At 36.7% G+C, this 19,047-nt stretch overlaps 2 protein-coding genes and 1 long non-coding RNA gene across 4 annotated transcripts in view; 2 read left to right on the forward strand and 1 right to left on the reverse strand.

The window, feature by feature from the left end:
- On the reverse strand, positions 1-13,139 carry LOC135413575 (uncharacterized). 2 transcript variants are annotated; one of them, XR_010430298.1, is made up of 4 exons: positions 12,845-13,139; positions 12,205-12,307; positions 2,167-2,345; positions 1-984 (listed from the first exon to the last, which is right to left on the reverse strand). It is a non-coding gene; the product is annotated as an uncharacterized LOC135413575 (long non-coding RNA). The 2 variants fall into 2 exon arrangements; XR_010430299.1 differs by lacking the exons at positions 1-984; positions 2,167-2,345; positions 12,845-13,139 and adding an exon at positions 10,731-11,686 and having other exon boundaries at positions 12,205-12,455.
- Positions 3,688-10,639, forward strand: LOC135413574 (transmembrane emp24 domain-containing protein 11-like). The gene is made up of 5 exons (XM_064653473.1): positions 3,688-3,941; positions 4,826-4,926; positions 5,661-5,786; positions 7,983-8,129; positions 9,012-10,639. The coding sequence occupies exons 1-5, from the start codon at positions 3,812-3,814 to the stop codon at positions 9,159-9,161; spliced, it is 654 nt and encodes a 217-aa protein (XP_064509543.1). The 5' UTR covers positions 3,688-3,811; the 3' UTR covers positions 9,162-10,639.
- The window catches only part of RNF212 (ring finger protein 212), a 19,438-nt gene continuing 12,962 nt past the window's right edge, over positions 12,572-19,047 (forward strand). The window contains exons 1-3 of the mRNA XM_064653472.1: positions 12,572-12,798; positions 14,509-14,570; positions 18,426-18,500. Coding sequence (XP_064509542.1) covers positions 12,687-12,798; positions 14,509-14,570; positions 18,426-18,500 — 249 coding nt within the window. The 5' untranslated portion in view covers positions 12,572-12,686. The remainder of the gene's footprint in view (positions 12,799-14,508; positions 14,571-18,425; positions 18,501-19,047) is intronic.

Genomic DNA, 19,047 nt, shown 5'->3' on the forward strand with positions numbered 1-19,047 from the left:
TGTAGGAATTTCTAATCTCTTATTCTTCAGACTCCCACTCCTGCCCATTGTTCAAAATTGTTTCACTTACTCTTTTTATCATGTCTGGTTGTTTTTTTTCCAGGTTCCCCTGTTTCCACTCTATAATGGGAATAGTGTAACTACACTATTTTGTGTTTAGTTAACTATCAATATTTTTTCTTCTTTTTATGTTAATCATTCTGTGTTTTCTGTTACACCTATCTACTATATTTTTACAGATTTACCATCATCTCAGAAAACCTATGCATGCATCGAAGTATATATTTAAATACTCTCTGAGGACAGGAACTAATTTCAAATGTATTGATTGTTGAGTGACAAATTAGGCTCAATAAAGGCTTTGGGCAGATCTCAGATTCAAGTCTAAATCATGCCTTAGGAAAAATAAACCCACAAACCACAAGGTATCCTTGGAGGTACACTCCTGGAAGTTCTCTTAATATTAGAGTTTTGCTTCTTCACGTGCCCAGAGCAAATAAAGGGCCAGGTCCAGTAAAAGAATACCTGCATTTGCAATTGTATATATGACCTGAATCTGGGATTTCAGTCCTGCAAGAAAAGAACTGAGAGTGGAGTAGACCCAGTGTTTACTCGAACTCCTAGAGCCAAAAGTTTCCCAAAGGACACTGAAGGAGAAAGGATGAGAGGGAGTGGTGGAGTAGAAAGGGAAGTGAATATACAACAAGCCAACACACTTCAGGAAACTCCAGTCAGTGATATATAACTTTGCTACTTTAGACTGTTTACATACATGAATATTCACTGAAGCTTCCTTCAAAAGCAGAACTTTTCTATCCAGCCAGTTACCTGGATATGGGATTTTTTTGTATGCTGTGACTTCAGGAGACCTTGATACACATGACATTCTTTAAGGATGCCCTTGTAGTTATGTAATGTTTGGCCATAGATCATTCCAGGTATTCCCTTTGCAAATCCCAGGCATGGATTCATTACTTGGCAAGACTACGGATACAGTGAGTGAAGCACATTCTAATGATGGAGCATATTTCTCAAAATATATCATTATTAAACTGATTAGTGAGGTACATTATCCCTGTGTGGATACTGCTAGGACCTTGTAGCTTTTACTTTCTGCAATCTTGGAATTCTCTTAAAAGTCTGGGGACAGGGAAGAAGCACAGAGAAGCTCTTCCTTCCTTTTCCTTTACAACTGGTGTTACAAATGGCTGGCAGCCAAGATGCTGTGGTCCTAAACACATGAGATTTAGGGAAGGAAATGGGCAAATTAACTCCTGGGTTAAGCTAATCTCAGAAAGCACTTTGGGAGGAAGCTTGAAACGGATTTGTAAAGACAATTTTTTTCAAGAATGTTTTATAGGAAGGATCAGCTTTGATGATAAGTGTAAGTGTAGTAGTCAAGGTAAGTGTAGTAGTCAAAAATTCACCACAGAATTAAACTGTGGTCCTACAGAAATAATCAACACCAAACTAAATTCCTATAATGGAATAAGGTACCTCATTACTGAGAACAATTTTTTACAATACCTTAAGGAGTTTAAAGATGGTGAACTGTGAACACATGAAAGATTGGAGGATAACTTCTTGAGCCTGGGAATAGACAGCCCTACCAGAGGGGATGTGATACCAGACCAGATGGCCACCAGTTTAAGTGAGTTAATTGGGACATCAACACTGGAGGCAGCCCGGGCTGCAAGGAACATGCAGCATTGGAGATTGCAGACTTGAGGGATATGGGTCAGATAAGGAGTAAAGTTTGGCCCCTGAACTTTAGGGGAGAGAAATTCCAGCTCATCAAGGAGATAGTCAATAGGATCCCCTGGGAAACTGCCCTTAGGGACAAGCAAGCAGAATAGAGTTGGCAGATCCTTAAGGAAGTCTTCCATAGAGTGCAAAAGCTAGCAATCCCCGGGAGCAGGAAATCAGGCAAGGAAGGCAAGAGACCGGCATGGCTGTGTAGGGACCTGCTGATCAAACAAAAGGGAAAGAAGCAAATGCACAGACAGTGGAAACAAGGACAGGTAACCTGGGAGAGTATAGAGATTAAGTTCACTTGTATAGGGATGGGACGTGGAAGGCCAAGATGAAGCTGGAACTGAACCTGACAAAGGACATAAAGAATAACAGGAAGAGCTAGAAAAAAAAGATCAAAGAAGGTTTACTCACCCAGTACACAATGCTGGAAAACAGGTTACAAGGAGAAGGTTGAGGTACTCTTAGATAACTTTTTTCCTCAGTATTCAATGGCAATGTCTCTTCCAGGAAAGGCTGAGAGGATTGGGATTGTTCAGCCTGGAGAAGACTTCAGGGTGACCTAATTGAGCATTCCAGCACCTGAAGAAAGCCTATAAAAAAAGATGGAAAGGGACTTTTTACAAGGATATGTAGTGATAGGAAAGAGGAAGTTGGTTCAAACAGAAAGAAAGCAGGTTTAGATTACATATTTGGAAAAAAATTCTTTACTGTGAACATGGTGTGGCACTTGAACAGGTTTCCCAGAGAAGTTGTGGATGCCCCATACCTGGAAGTGTTCAAAGCCAGGCTGAATGGGGCTCTGAACAACCTGGTCTATATAAAAATAAAACATAAAATAAAATCCAAATTCCACCTTTTCAAGCAAAATAAATGTTGGTAAAATTCCATCAAGGAATGTTTTCTATCTGTGGCACTGTGTCCTACATATATGGCCCATGTGTGTGCAGCTGAGGTAGCGTCATCCCATACCCTGAAGTCAAGATGACAGAACTCAGAAGTCAAGTGAGAGGTTCATCAAAGACACATTCAAGGACATCACTGAACCATTGCCCTGTGAATGCCAGGTGCTGCTGAGGACAATGGCAGGGCTGGCAGTCTGTGATCAAGCTACAGACCCTTCAACAGGAGCTTCTGAAACAAAAAATGAGCTCCCTACTGGAAATGATCCCACAGGTGGGTCCTCCCTGCTGGAAAACGACCACATATCCTCTGACATTGAGGCCAACCTTTCAGACACAGTGATCTCAGTTTATAAGACAAAGAACATTTGAGTGATAGATGAGTTTGTCATCAGGCAAATACATTGGTCTATATTAGTACCAAGGATAAAAATAAAAACCTCAATCTTTGTTCAAGTTACTCTATAGCTTTCTCTAGAGAATTTATTAGGCAGTGACTAAGAAATAGACATTCGTATATTAAAAAATCTTATTCTGAAAGTGTTAAGGTTGTTATTTTTTCCCGAAGTATCATATTCATTAATGTTTCAGGTTCTTTTACTGTTCTTTTGACTTCTTTAAATTTCTTCCAGACCTTTTATGTAGTCCCTGTGGTTTTATGCAGATGCATACATTTGTCCAGTGATTTAGGATGGAAATTACAAGACTTCTTAATAAAAGAGGAGTGAAGCTCTGGAATAATCACCCAGAATAAATAGGAAATACAACTTAATAACTTCATTTAAGTTGAAAATTGAGCAGTTTTTGGAAAGAGATAGCCATTGTGGTTACTTATAATAATCTAGGGAACTGCTCTCAAGTACCTGAGAGGCCCTTTCAGTTTCATGCTCTTAAAAGTGTATAAAATAAAATTTTAATCTAGATGCTGGGAAAGAAAAAAGATTTTACAAGGTGTCTTTTTCATGTTATCTCATTCTCCAGAACATATTGCAGTTATTTATAAATGTGTAACCACCAGCTGCCTTTTCTCACAGTTTTTTTCTCTCTCAAAAATACACCGATAAGAAGCAAACAAGGAACAACCACAGGACTGCAGGGGTTTGTATGTAACTATTTCTCTTCAATAGCAGTACAGCAGGGATATATAAAAAAAAACCATGAAAAGCCAATTAATAGGATTCTTTATGAACTTATGGATTTCTTTTTCACTTGCTTTGTATTTTCACATTGGAGAAAGAGAAGAGAAATGTATAATTGAAGATCTTCCCAGCGACACGTTGGTATTTGGTAGGTACCTGTCAGTGCTCTATGATTATCTAACCTATGCAATAATAAAGATAACTTTTAATGTAACAGGAAATTCTGTGGCTGATGAATATACTAAAACATTAGTGCTAAGGAAAGGGCACACTGAAAATTACTCTCCACAGCAGGGAGTAGGAATAAAGTCCTCACGCATTGTGTGTGTCCATCACTCAAAAAAAGTGCAGGTTTTCAGAGTGCTTTACTGACTAAACAATGTGTTTTAATTCTACAGCTGCAGAACTGCTGCTTCCATGTGTGTTTCTATACATTCTGACTGATGTACTCATTCACAACAGAATTTTTGTAACATGGTTTTCCCCATATGAATGAGAGAGTTACTTTTTTGATTAATGTTGGTCTGGAAAGAAACAATTCAAGATGTACTAAAGTTTCATTTCACCTGGGATACCACAAGCACATTAAATTAATCTACAAGACTGTACATACAAGATTTCAAGGGAATAGCAAAAAAATAATACAGAACAATCTTTTTCTTTAATAAATAATGTGATAAATATGAAAAACAATCTGAAAAATGTAATTTGACTACAGCACATAATGCTTTTGGGGGTCTCAGCATGCCTTCTGGAGGTTAATCTTGCCAGAGTTTTAGGAGTAATCAGAAAGTACTTCTTGTTAATTAACCATTATTTGTAGTACTCTAGAACATTTTCTGGTGTAGTAAAAATTTATTGCATTTCACGGTAATGTAAAGTGCCCCTGAGCACTTTTAATCATAAACACATGAAATACATATATTGTTTTAATGTTAATCATTTATTTTTATATTTTTCCTGAAAAAGCAATGAAGATGTTTAATGTTAAGCTATGTTTTATTTAATGGATTTATCCATGTTCTTATTCAGGGAATTACAAAGTACAACGCTGGGATATACAAAAACACCATTTTCTTGAATCTGCTCCTGGTTTGGGAATGTATGTGACTGTCTCAACTCCTTCTGGTGAGGTAAATATGCTCTATGAATGTTTCTGTAGGATTTATATGTTGACTTCTGGCACTGGCAGGCAGCACTATCTAAAAATAAAAGACACTTCTGGAGAAAAAGTAAATCTACAGTTTACCAGCTGGTTTGGTGTTTTGATGCGGAAAGGTTTAAGAACCTCGTGATTTCTATCAAGGTAAAGAGAAATTACAATATTTGATAATTATGTGCATGGTCAATTTTTGCATTACTATCAGATTTGGGAAAGTGTGTCATTAAGAACAGTGAGCGACAACTGAGGAAACAAGTTAAATGAAAAAAAAAAAAAAGAAAATTCACTGATGAAGTAAAACAGCACAGAATGTACTTGAGCAGCAGAAAGGAAGACTGAAGATAAACAAAACTGTGAAAGTTGAAATCTTCCTGAGGCTGGATGGGGCCCTCGTGTAGAGCAGCTGCCTGTGTTGCCATGAGGTCCTGAACGTTTCCAGCAATGGAGCCTAGATGAGGTCTTAGTTTTCAGACTTTGCAGGCTTTAGAGAGCATTGGCTTTGTACATTGCAGAATTCTATAACATTTCAGTGTTCACTGTGAACTAAAATAGTTTAATTTTCTCTAAATCTACCCTGAAATTCAGATAAATTTAATGTCATGAGGCTAATTGATTCCTTTTTGCATCCAATTCACAGTACTGTCTTGATAGTTTTATTGGTATTTACAATTTACAAACCCAACATATATAAAATTTAAATTGCAGGTACTATTGTCAAAACTGTATGGGCCACAAGGAACATTTTCTTTTACATCCTATCTCTCTGGGGAGCACGTAATCTGTTTCCAGTCAAACTCGACAAGACTTCTGGCAATTGCAGGAAGTAAACTGGTAGGTATATTTCTTAAATATTCTTTGTTGTAACTATAAATTGTTTACAAACCACAGAGACTACAAACTAGTTTAGAAGTTGGACTAACTTCTAGCAGATAATCTGACATTTCCTAGTGATTAAAGAAGACAAAACCAGAATTATGTAGATCAAGAGATAAAAAGACTGTTCTCTTCTATTTAAGAAGTCAGCTTTCAAGAGGCAAGACTAATAATGATAGAGAGACTTAATGTTTTTAAAGTGCTTTGAATGTGATTCTGATCAATAAGAATGACTAATTTGGTTCAAAAAGACTGATATGAATGATTGACTAACACAAACATTTGTCATAAAAGTGTTCCATGTCTTCACTAACTTAGATTGAATTCCTAATGAAAATGTACATTTCAATTTTTGAGAGATATTCAAAGAAGAATATATTAGCATTCTTGTTATTGTCCACTACCAGCAAAGCTGGTCTTAACGCAGATTTTGGGAAGAAAAGAAAAAACCCATCAGAGGTGGTATCATGGTTCTAATCTATTCCAGCAAAAAAATTTATGAATTCTGTTTTGAAAATATATGCCTTAGCCCAAAAGATAGTTGAACAGATGAGAATTACTCTTTAGAGTGTTTGTTTGTTTGTTAACTAAGTTGACTGCAAAAGAGTTAGATAAATGTAAACATCTTGTAAATGTCTTGAGGTAGGTCAAATTTCATACAAGCTGTGTACTTTGGGAACATGTAGATGACACAGAAATGAGAAGAACTAACAGTACAGAAGTGGGATTATTATACTGGAATAACTAGGTGTTCTTACAGACTGATAGAAATGAATGGAAATTTAATGGAAATTTAAGCATACACATTGCAAAAGCACTCGGGTTCTAATAATAAAAACAATTGGTGGAGCTTATCAATTAGAGAGGGTAAGGGTGATAAAGCTTTGGTTGATCCTAGTCAACTACATACCATGAATGTGATTCTGAGGATATGCATGTGATTTTTATCTGGTATAGATGGAGCTGTATTAATATGATTTTACATGATACATGCATTGTAGAGTTCTGGTCATCCTATTTAAAAGAAGTGAACAGATGTGGGGAAGGAGAACATTAACATCACAAATATTAAATGAGGTGGTTTGTTCAGCTTGAGAACACAGAAATTAAAAAGGAAAATACTGCTCTTATAATCATACTTGCAGGAACAAAGGTCACAAAAGAAAAACATCCTTTAGTTAAGTTAAATTTTTCAGTGGTCTTCTGTAAGAACCAGATGGTTATCTGAACTCCTTCAAACCAAAATAAATAAATTAATGGATGATAAGGTTGTGAGATGGATAGTTATACAGTTAGCTAACTCCAAGACAGCTGAAAGATCTGCTCTTCATTTGTGGTTGATGTCTGAGTAGATCCAACTTCTACCATGGTAATATCAAGTTCTAGGTTTTGGCAGATTATTTGCTTGGCTAAAACCTTTTTATTTTCTCTTAGGCACAAATCGGCTTCTAGGAGAAATTCCTCCTGTTAGTTTTAGCAAAATTTTTAATTCATGACAAAATAAGTTGCATAATATTGCAAATTCTGTTCTTCGCTCTTCTTTCTGTGGTTCTGTTGCTGAGCTGGGTTCAGGTATTTTTGCAATAGAAAATACAACAGCTTACAGGATATTGGGAGATACTTCATATTGGATAAATAGTGTGGAGAAAGAAAAAGATACCCTATGGATACCCATGTTAAACTGCAAATAGTGATTCAGCTCATCTCCTTCCAGCCTTACAGTCCCAACAGTTACATGAGGAAACTCAGAAAGGCATCTACAAAAAACTTCCTGCAGTACTATTGAAGAATGTGATTCCTGCAATATTAGAATGGAATGTGAAATATAATGACCATTCCTTATGGTCTTTATTTTTTTAACTATTTTGGACAAAGAAAACATTTTCATGGTGGTTGAATCAATACTAGCAGAAAATAATGCCCTAAGATTAGTGAAGTTTGTAAATATGTATAACTAATTTAAAAATAAAATTAAGAAGCACTTTAAATTTACCACCTGATTCTAATTTTAGGAAGGATTTTTATAAGAAATCAAAACTATTTTCCTGTAATGAGCTTAAAGGGAAATTATCCATTGGTTCATTTTTAATTTGAATTTAGGAATTTTGAAAAAGCAGAAGACACAGAAATGAGCATATATTTTCTGTTTTTCAGCGTATGCATTTGGACATTAGAGTTGGAGAGCATTTTTTTGATGAATCTGCTGTTCAAGCCAAAGAAACAGTGGATGAAGTTAATATCAGACTAGAACATCTAATTGAGCAAATTCACCATGTATCCAAAGAACAAGACTATGAAAGAGTACGTATGTTCCCTAACGTAAACATTAAAAAATACTGTACATAGGCTTATTGATTTATTAAGTATTATGAGGTTTATTATTCAATTGCAGTGTTATTTAACTAACACATAAAAATCTATTGGTATTTAACCAAAATTGTCTCTATTACCTTGCAAAATATTTTTAAGCAGTAACCTAAAAACTAATTAATGACTGAGAACTCACGCTTATAGCAACAGGTGTTATTTTACAGCAGCAGGTGTTATTTTAAAGCAGAGTTTTCCAAATAAGAGTGTTCTTGGCCAGAGTCAGCCCCAGCAGCTGAGCAGGTGGCAGGTACCGCTGTGGGTGATGTCTCCAGGTGTTGTTTCCATGTTAGTCTATGTGCATAAACTTTATTGGAGTGGGGAAGGAAATGACTGAGTGCATATTTATAAATCTCCATGCAGTTAGAAATAAAGCCCTCCTTCAAACAAGCGTATACCCCTTCTCTTCACTTTTCCATTCATACACAGGCATTCAGACTGTGTTTGAAATATATCGACTAGTTACCTAAAAATAGAAATTTGGCTGCAAAAGGGTTCTTGACAGCAATATGTGACTGTAAACCTAAAAAGGTTAAAGCGTGTACTAATGGAACATATTTAGCACAGTATATTTTCTGTGAATAAAGGAAGTTCTGTTTGCCTTTCTGCTTGAGGATACAGTGTGTCTGCTTCTCAGTTTTGATTTGTAAAGATACCCACCATATGGATAAATACAAACTTCCATTTTTATCAACATGAAAAAAAGTGTTTGTTCACCACTATGCAGAAGAGGGACGCCTGTCTAGTTATCTGGATAGCAGCATGAAACAAGTAGATGCCAAAAGGTAATAACTATGCTTTTCCTTTATTCTTCAGGAACGTGAAGAAAAATTTCGAAAGACAAGTGAGGAAACCAACAGCAATATTTTGTGGTGGGCTATACTACAAACACTGATCCTTGTCTCCGTTGGAATCTGGCAAATCAAATCTCTCAGAGATTTCTTTATAGCTAAGAAGCTTGTTTAAATTCTATAAAGTAAATGCACAGATTCAGAAATTGCACATCATGTAACACTGAACATCATAAGAAACCTTGCAACTAAAAGAAAATTGGTTGCATAGAACTCTCGAGCTTCTCTCATCTTCTACTCTGATTCTAACTCTGGTTTCTCCATCTGTGTCACAACCTTTTATACCCCCTTACATTTTATTCCTTTAATCCAATTTTTTATAAGGTTTTTTCCCCCATACAGATGTAAAGCTAAATCTAGAAGAAAGATTCAGTGACTAAGGCAGCATTTAAGTTCAGCTCAGGATCGTTATATCTAAAATAGAAATCTAAAAAAAAAAGTTTCCTAGGATTTAAAATTTCTCTACTTGCTTAGTGATGTTACTTGGTACTACCACAAAGAGTTCAGCACTTCAGACTGACCATGATTCAGACAGTAGGCAGAGAAATAACCCATATCCCCTGTGGTGATTAATTTGGTGAGAGTGTCTTGAACTCAATCTATATATGGGTAACACCTAAATGTAATTGTGACTGCCTTCTTTCAAAATATTCAAAGTTTGAACTGATCAGTGGCAGCAGCAATTATCATGCAAGAGAGAGACCCAGACAAGCAATTTGGAGTTGTACTTACTTTTCACTTCCAGATTAGGCTATAGAATTGTGATCAGACACCTCCCACAGTTGCTCATGTAAATTATAGTCTTTATGAAGTATGCCAAAATAAACCAAATTACAGGGTTTTTTTTGTAAACAATGCCTACATTTTGTTCTAATTCATTCCTGCAGAAAATTCTTCAGTCTGTTTCTGTGTTGAGAATTTTTATTACTTTAATTATTCAGCAACTTCAATATGACAGCCTAAGGAACTTACCAGGTTTTGACTTAATTTTCCATTTCACTTATTGCAGCTTGGTTGCATATATCTTTATGACTTAATTTACCTAGTTTATGTACAACTAGCAGTGTAACTACAGTATCACACAATGAGAAGTCAAAAGCTCTGGTTAAAAATCCAGATAATTAGCTTGACAAAGCAGCAGTAGTGTAAGGAGGAGTTGGAGGTGGTTACATATAAAAACATGAAACTCGAAGAAGTTTCTAGAGCACTGTGATAACAGAATATTATGGTTTGTTTTCCTACTTCTCTTTCCAGACCCTTTGCTTATCTAAAAGGTAGCGAAAGCTGGAATATCTGTAAACAATTACTGTTTTAAAGGCACTGCTTTCTTTCTTTTTTCTATCTTCTCACTTGTTGTTTTCATTAGTGAGGAAATGACAATGCCCTATGAGTTCACTTACATTTCCAGTACAGTAATGAAAATACAGCTGTGAGAATCCATAAAATTGATACAAAGTAGAGACAAAAAGCAACGTTCTACAGACCAAATCAATCAATAAAATCTTGTAAAGCTACTCATTGAGGTGTGTCGTACATTAAAAAATTCTGAGACTTTAGAGTTGTCACTTGGAATAACCAGTAAATAAGTTTTATTAACTTTACTTTCATAGATCAGTCATTCACAACCTGTCTTTTAAAAGTATCTTTGGTGGTGGGAAAGAAGGAAATATGTGTTACAACTATATGAAGTCCAAGAAAAAAGTTTAATAAAGTGTTGCTACAAGCTTGTGTTTCAGACTTTAGCTGATATTTAGTGTAAGGCTTCTAACCACATCCCAATGCCAAACTTAACTCATCTCACAATACACTTAGGCTTTTAAACCAAGACAGCCACTACATTAGAATTTATAAAGGGGCTGATTGTATTTCTCTCTATTAATTAGGTCTATACTCCAACTAGCACTGAGACTCAGAGCCTTGGATACAGCTTGAGAGTGCTTAATTCTTTATCTATAATAATAATAATAGTCATTAAATATCTTTGCTTTGATGAAATGTTTTCAGTCTCCTTCAAGATTTTTAATTAACTCTATAAAGCAGAAGCTGAATTGCAACTCTTTTGGGAAGCACTTTGGGGGAAGTAGCTTTGATGAAGTTAAAAGACAGAGGTTCCTCCTCTGCAGTTTGCGGCTCTGCCATACCCAGAGCTACAGCCTGCACTGCAACTAGCTCTGTAAGGGAATTTTTTCCTAAAAATTTCATCAAAGGAAACTAGCAAACTATGGGTTTGAGTTTTGGTTTTTTTTTGTCTAAGAAATGAAAATCAAAACTCCTTGTTTTGCTCTTTTTCCTCATTGAAAGATGCCATAGCAAAGCTGTGACAGCAAATTAACAACCTTCCTGGATTCCTGCATTTAAGGGAGTGGAATCCACAACCTTTTTCCACACACCTGCTGGCCCAGGAGGAATGAGGAGGATGGGGCTCCTGCTGCAGCCCTTGCCTGGAGCACTGAGATCCCGGGTCACTTCCCCACGTTTGGGAAAGGGAGGGAGAATCTCTCAGAGGACCCTCTGCATGGGCACTGCTCCACTTTGGTAGTGAGAGGTGAGAAAAACAACTTTTTTTAAGGCTATGAGGGTCAAGCTCACATTCAAAAACTGCGCACCACGTAACATTGAACAGCCGAAGAAACCCCGCACCTGTGAGAAAATTGTTTGTATACAACTCTCTAGCTTCTCTCATCTTCTACTCAGATCCTAACTCTGGTTTCTCTATGTCACAACCTCTGTATTCCCCTTATATTTTTACCCCTTGAATCCCATCTTTTATCAACCCCCCCCCCCCCCCCCCCCGATGTAAAGCTAAATCTAGAAGAAGTACTCAGTGACTTAGGCAGCATTTTAAGTTGAAGTCAGGATTGGGATGATTGAATACCCACAGGGGGTTGAGAGCAGGGGAAGGTGAGATGATAAAAGAGTTACTAGGAGGAAAGCAGGAGCTGGGTGGTGGGGAAGGAAGGAAGATAAAAGATGGAAAGGCTAATGGGGAGAAGAGAATTTATAATATGTCATAAAACTAATCTGGAGTCCTTGATTTTCCATATTTATGAATTTTTTTGTTCCCAGGCTCATGTTTATAAGGGAACTTTTTAGATTTGCCTTGAGCATCCAGGCTGAGAGATCAGAGATGGAGGGACGGATTTGTGAGAAGTGTTCACCTGCTGCCAGCTGGGTCATTCCTGTGAGTTCATGCCGGCAGTAGTAGCTGCTCTGTTTCACCTAGTTAGGTCCCACTTAGGGACCTAAATCTAAAACAGAAATCTGAAAAAAAAAAAAAAGAGGAGTTTCCTAAGATTTTAAATTCCTCTATATTAAAAATTCTGAGACTTTAGGGTAAGATTACTGCTTTTAGTAATCTTTGGGGAAAGGAGGGGGAATCTCGCAGAGGATCCTCTGCGTGGGCACCGCTCCAGTTTGATAGCGAGAGGCCAGAAAATACAACTTTTTGGGGGAGGGGTTTGTGAGGGTCGAACTCTGCCGCCCCTCAGGCCCCGCGGCGGGTCGGGCTGTTCCCCGTCACCCGGGGCCGCCTCAGGCGGGCGGGCAATGGCGGAGCGGCGCCCGCGGGGCTCGCCCTGAGGAGGGACCTCCTCTGCCCCGGCCCCCGGCTCGCTGCCGGGCCCTCCTGCCCCTCCGGCCCATGGCCCTCCCGGTGTTCTGCAACTCCTGCTCCTGTGAGCCCCGCAAGCCCACGCCGCGGTTCTGCCTCACCAGCTGCGGCCACGTTTTCTGTGAGATTTGCCTCCAGAAAGGTAATGGCTGCTGGAGCGGCCAGCGCTGGCGTGCACACCCTCTCACCTTATCCTTCGTATTTCTGACTCGTTGTGGAAAAAAAAAAAAAGAAGGGCCTGAGCATTCCTACGTGTCTGTAGAATGTTGTTGATAAACCTTTTCAATCCTTGCTATTGATTTTCTTTAAATACTGAAGCCCGTCAGTGTCCACCTCCAGGTGAGTCTGGCTTTGAGAGCAGGCCTTGGGCACGGGAAACTGGAGGCCTTAATAAAACTGTCCTGGATGCTTATGATTCATAAGGTTGTTAAACAAACAAACAAAGGCATTCTCTTCTGGCTAATTTGGAAAAGGACTTGCTTTTTCATCCTGAGAATGGGTAATTTACACAGCGTAGGGTTTGTTTAGGGCAGGCTTTGCAAGTAGTCTTAAGATGTTTTAAAGGTCAGTATTGTTCCTGGAAATTTTTCAGCAGCGTCAGGGAGGGTTGGAGGTGATGTTTTGAAGCTCTCTTGTCATGTACAATTCCAGAGTCATATTCTGTGATATTCGTTATCAATCTACTCTGGCTGCATGTTTTGTTATTAATTTCAGTCAAAGAATATGTTGTCAAGGACCTCTGGATGTCACCTTGTCCAACACCTTGTTCTAAACAAAGCTTATTTTAAAGTGAGATCAGTCTTAAATTGCAGTATTTCACTTGATATGCTCAGATGAAGATATGTGGAAAAGACAGGAATAATGAAGTTGTTTTTCAAAAGAAAAGAGCAGCAGACAAATACCAGTGTTTTTCCCTTTGAGATCATGCTAAATGTCCTGTGGGTTTTTTTTAAGGGCACACAGAAGAAATTATGAATCTGTATTTCAGAATTAAAAACTTTTGACTAGATGCATTCACAGGGTTGCTTTTAAGGAGGAGGATCATAAAATGCAGCCTCTAAATCCAGTTTGCTGGATTTAGAGGCTGAATGTCTTTCCTTTCTGCTCTTAATATTGTTTGGCAGAAAAATGCCTGAAAGATTATGTATCTTTTTGCTGGGAATTCAATAATAATCATAATACCAGGTTTAAAATGTATTTACTCTGAAATGATGTTTATAAACATTGATCCACAGAATCCTCAGAAAGGATGTAGCTAGTAAAATTACCAATTATAAACATTGTAATAATATGCATTTGCTATAAATATTTTCTAGTATGTTTGCAAATAATCAAAGTCAGAGTTTAAAAATGATAAAGTTTTTAAAATTACTTTCTCACTGGAAGAATTCACAAGGTAAAATCATTAATTCTTTGATGTTAAGGTCTTATATATTTTATTGAGAGAACCATACTGGGCCCCAGTCTAAAAAGCCATATATCTGGTTGACTGTAAGTCATTAGTGCACTTAAGCATACATTTAATTAAACCAGGCAAGTAGTCCTATTTAAATCAACGGAACTAAAAGTCACCTGCATTCTGTGACACTAATGATATTCATAAAATCATTTACATGAATGCTTATTTGTGGGAGTAAGACCCGATGACATTCACACACATATTCCCTGTGCAACTCTGTGTAATGGTTATTAAAGAATCAAATTCTTTATTCATGTTTATTCACATTTCTCGTATAACCTGCAGATTTCTTCCACAAGGTCCACACAAAGGTTTAGGCATAGAGTTCTATTTACAAGGTATTCAGTATCTACTCACTTTGATGTATATTTTAAATGTGTCTTTACCTTACAGGCAAAAAAGATGAATGTTTGATCTGTAAAACTGCTTGTCAGACGTTAGTTCTTTCAAAACAGGTAAATGAAGCTTTAGTATTGTTGCATTACATTAAACTGTGGTTTGCTTAACAGCTAAATTATTTGCATTACAAAATGCTTCCCTTTTTTTTGCAAACGGTGACATGAATATTTACTGATAAAACGTTGTTAGTCTTAGATACTTGTGCACTAGACAGCTTTTAGTTGTATGTATTTCTTCAAATTAAAGCCTGAGGAGACTTTTTAGGTTTTCAGGTTCTGCTGGACTGCAAATCATTCTAAACTTTTCAAGAAATGTGACTGGCTACTACTGTGTAACATCAGTGACTGCTTTCAAAATGTGGGAAAATGTTTATTGGTTTTGGCATTTGTACATCAGAGAAGATGAACTGTATTGAATTATTTTGTGTAATGAACTGAATAGAAAATCTGCATGATGGCACAGCAATGTTTTCAAGTAGGTTTTTTTCCCCTGTTTTCTCTTAAGCTTAATGATTTTCCTCATGGACACGTGATTAAAAGAGGATCTGAAATGTTGTTGGAAATCCTTGTTATTCACTAGAGAAATAAGAGCTTTTAATTCCCTTTCTTGATAAATCAAGTAATGTTTAAGTTTTCCCTTTCTCCCAGGAACCGTCTTCTCCTTAGCTGATTTCGTAAATAGGTTGTGAAAACATTTATATTTTCCTAGACTGATGCCTACGTAAGAGACAAGAGCCTGCCTTACCAGGATAGAGGAAAAACACTAAAAATATTCTCTAAAATTCAATACAGCTAATACATAAAGCCCTCCTAGCCTATAAGGCAGTCATGTGTAGGAAATAGAGGACACCTGGGGACTAACCCTGAAGAGATGACCTTGAAGAATGGCATGATTTCTTTAGATCTGTTTAAAACTGAGCTGATGTATCTCTAAATACAGAAATTTCTACTCCTACATGCTGTATACAAAAAAGTAAAAAACTGTTGCACTGTATTTCATATTTGTAAACACAGAGTCTTGCAGAACTGAATTAGAGTGAAGACGACAGTGATACCAAAAATAAAAAAATACAACAAAACGACAAAATGCAATCATAATACAAAGGAACAATGCACACAGTAATCAAATATTAAAAAAAAATATGAAAAAGCCCCTCTTAAAAATTCTAGAAGATATATTTTAATATGCTTTCATTTTCAACCTACTGCAAGTTTTGTTATTAATTTCAGTCAATAATTTAAGTTGTCGGGTACCTCTGGAGGTCATCTTGTCCAACACGTTGCTCAAAACAAAGCTAATTTTAAAGTTAGATCAGTCCTAAATTGCAGTATTTCAACAGAACTTAATAATTTACTTCAAAAATACCAAAGGAATTAAAAAAATGCAGTGATTGGGATACTAACAAAAATATTAGATGTTTCATTAGAAGCTGCCACTGCTCTGGAGGGCTGAAAGGAAGCAAATTACCATATTCTTTAAAAAAGACATTAATGATGATTGCTTATCCTTGATTAAGAACAGATAAAATGATTGGAATGATAATTAAAGATGCATATAAAAAAGTCATGGCTCTATAATTCAGGAACCTGAGTGGAAATATACCTGGTAAGCTTTATGAGCTTGATGCTGTGGGAGAATTCCCAATGAGGAGGAGGTCCTATAAATGTGTTAGAACTCCTAATTAAATTGTATGTTGGGGCAATCACCATCTACACGTTAAATATTCTCATCTTTACAGTAATGCATTCTTGTCACCTTTATATCTTCCTTGTATGTCCCGTGATCCCCACTTGCTTTTCCCCAGAGGATGGTTAAGTGTTATGGTAAATCAGAATCTCGCTGCTCATTATTGTAGAATATCATATTAACATCTGCTACTCCTCCATGCAACAGATAAAATTTAAACAGTGTTATAGGAACCTTTGTTTTAAAGAGTTTTTACATCAGCATGAAGCTGGTTGGGTTTTATTTTTTTAAAATCTGATAGGTACTTAAACCAAGGTCATTGCTTTGACAGAATCCTAAACAGATTGCAAGAGCTTGGCTCTTATGAATACGTTTTATTTAAAGATGCTAAATGTACTTTTATGAATATATTAATTTTCTAGATGAAATATTATCGCCCTGTTTGTATTTTCTTTACTTAAATACCACGGATAGATTAGACTGTGCTGTCTGTCTGCTTTTCTCCATCTGTCAGTTCACCCCATGGAAATTTTTGAACGCTTTGGCTTATGTCAACCGAACTCAAAAGAGCAGAGGAAGTCTCAAATACAATTAATTACCTCCCGTGAGTTCTGTAAAAATTAGTAGCTGGGGAAAGCAAGGCAAAGCAGCTTTCCTTGCTCTCCCCTGGTGAGGGGAGTGCAGGTACAGCCCATCAATAATCAGAAGCGCGTTTGGGAGCCGCGTGCACGGCTCTGCAGTGAGGAAACAGTGCAGGCCACCAGGTGAATTGAGTACAGGACACCAGAGTAGCTGATGTCAGAATATGGAGAACAGAAGGTACAAATCTATTGCAAATCCAGGTTTATTAATTTAGCTCCTCGCATAATTGTTTCTCGTACGTTAGAGATTCAATGTCCCTTTATTATTAAAAAGATATAATTTAAGCACACATTGAAAATAGGTTTGGCAAATACAGTTGTTATTTAGTCTTGGATGTTTGACTTTATACCAGGGTTAAATTATTTTTGGTGTAGCTAAAAAAACTGTCTCTATCTCTCTAGATGTTTGTGCATTTTTAAGTGGAACAAAGCCTAACTCTTTGATTTCAATGCACTGTTTTTAATTTAAGTGACTGCACTCATCTCTGGTTTCTTAGACTCCCAGAAAACTTTTGCTTCATTCACAGGTGGCTTCCTTCTTATTTCTTTCAATAATTCCATACATGAAGGATGCCTTCTTTTATCATCTGAGTATGCTGGCATTATTTTTTGGTTTTTATTCAATTTTTGGCTAGTTGTAAGCCTGCCTTCTGTTATTTAATCACAATACATCAAAGAGAACTTTCCAGGTAGATTGTTTTCTCCTAGATTAATTACTTTTTGAAAGCTGTTTAACTGTTTTAACTTAGTGCTATAACTAGTGTAACTATTTTGGAGTTGTATTTTCTTTGTTTTTCGTATGAACTAATTAAGAACACATGTATTCTGGATTGAAGTAACACTTAAGTTATCTACACTGCTTTGTAGTTTTGGATAGATGTCCAAATGTCACTGTCATTCTGAAATTCACTTTATATTTTGCAGCATTTTTTTCTCACCATAAATAATGACAACTATATCTTTATTACAATGATGGGTTAGGTGCAGAGCACTTGCTGAGAATTTTCTAAAAGCACAGAAGGCCATTTGTGAAGCCACATCATGATCTCTGATTGAAAGTCTCAAGTCATAAAATACTTGAAAAATTCAGCTATGATTTAAAGGCTCTTTTCTTATTCCACAATGGCATTCTGCTGCCCAGTGGGCAGGAGAGACAGAGTCAGCATTGGAACTATTCTGAAAAAGGACTTTGAAACAAAAATGATTATAAGATGCACCCATGTGGCTGGGAATGGTGAGAACCAAAAAGGCTGAAGAGGGGCTGCCAGACACCTGGCTGTTGGTCTGGAGGCATTGCCTCTTCCAAAAGCCACAGCATCTTCCTTGAATGTCCTCTGGAAATTGTTACTATCTTAGAATAAGTATGTACGTGTGTAATATATTTAAACAAACGCCTTCTAGATGGTTGATAAGGGTGTTAGAGAAAACTGGGCTTGTTTTCAATTTCTGTATTATCCTACTCATGGTTTTCTGTTTTTTTATTTGTGTACATCAACCAATTTAAGCAACACTTTACAAAATGCTTTATTTAATATAACTGGCAAATAAAAATGCTAACCTTGGCATTCTTTCTTTTCGTTGTAGATAAATCCTGATATTCAGGCACTGTTCATGGGAGTGGATGTGTTATGCAATAAATACTCAAAAGAAATAACACAGGTGAATCTGCCTTAAAACTTTTTATCTCTGTAAAATAATCAGCAGCTCCTACTGATTTTTATGTGAATGGGGAAAGTGTATGAGTGAATGCTTGAAAATGAATGTATGCCCAATACCATCTTTACTTCCTTAATTCCACAGTTTCAAAGTTCTTAAAAAGGCATAAATTATGATCACTGCTTATTTTTTCAAACTCTCTCTAAGGAGCACTAGCCTGGTTATTTTAATGGTGTAAAATCACTTTTAATGCCATGCAATGAAAAATTAGATCTGCCATAAGCTTAAACATGCCCAGATATTGTGCCCTTATTATAGTAATAAAAAGTTACAGTGAAAACCCGAGCGGGCTACAGTTCTGAGCTGACTGTGCTCTCTCTCCCTTTTTATTTTTTTTTTTTTAAGTCAAAGCAGGTCTCTTTTTTGTTCAGATAGATGCATTAAATGATTCCAAGGTAAATTTCTTCCTTGTCTTCTCCAAACTCCATGTAGGACTCCTTCCTTCAGGCTTAGTTTCCAGTCAAGAACTTTAGGAGCTGTGTGGGTAAAA

The sequence above is a fragment of the Pseudopipra pipra genome, chromosome 4 (assembly GCF_036250125.1).
Source record: "Pseudopipra pipra isolate bDixPip1 chromosome 4, bDixPip1.hap1, whole genome shotgun sequence".
Lineage (NCBI taxonomy): Eukaryota > Metazoa > Chordata > Aves > Passeriformes > Pipridae > Pseudopipra > Pseudopipra pipra.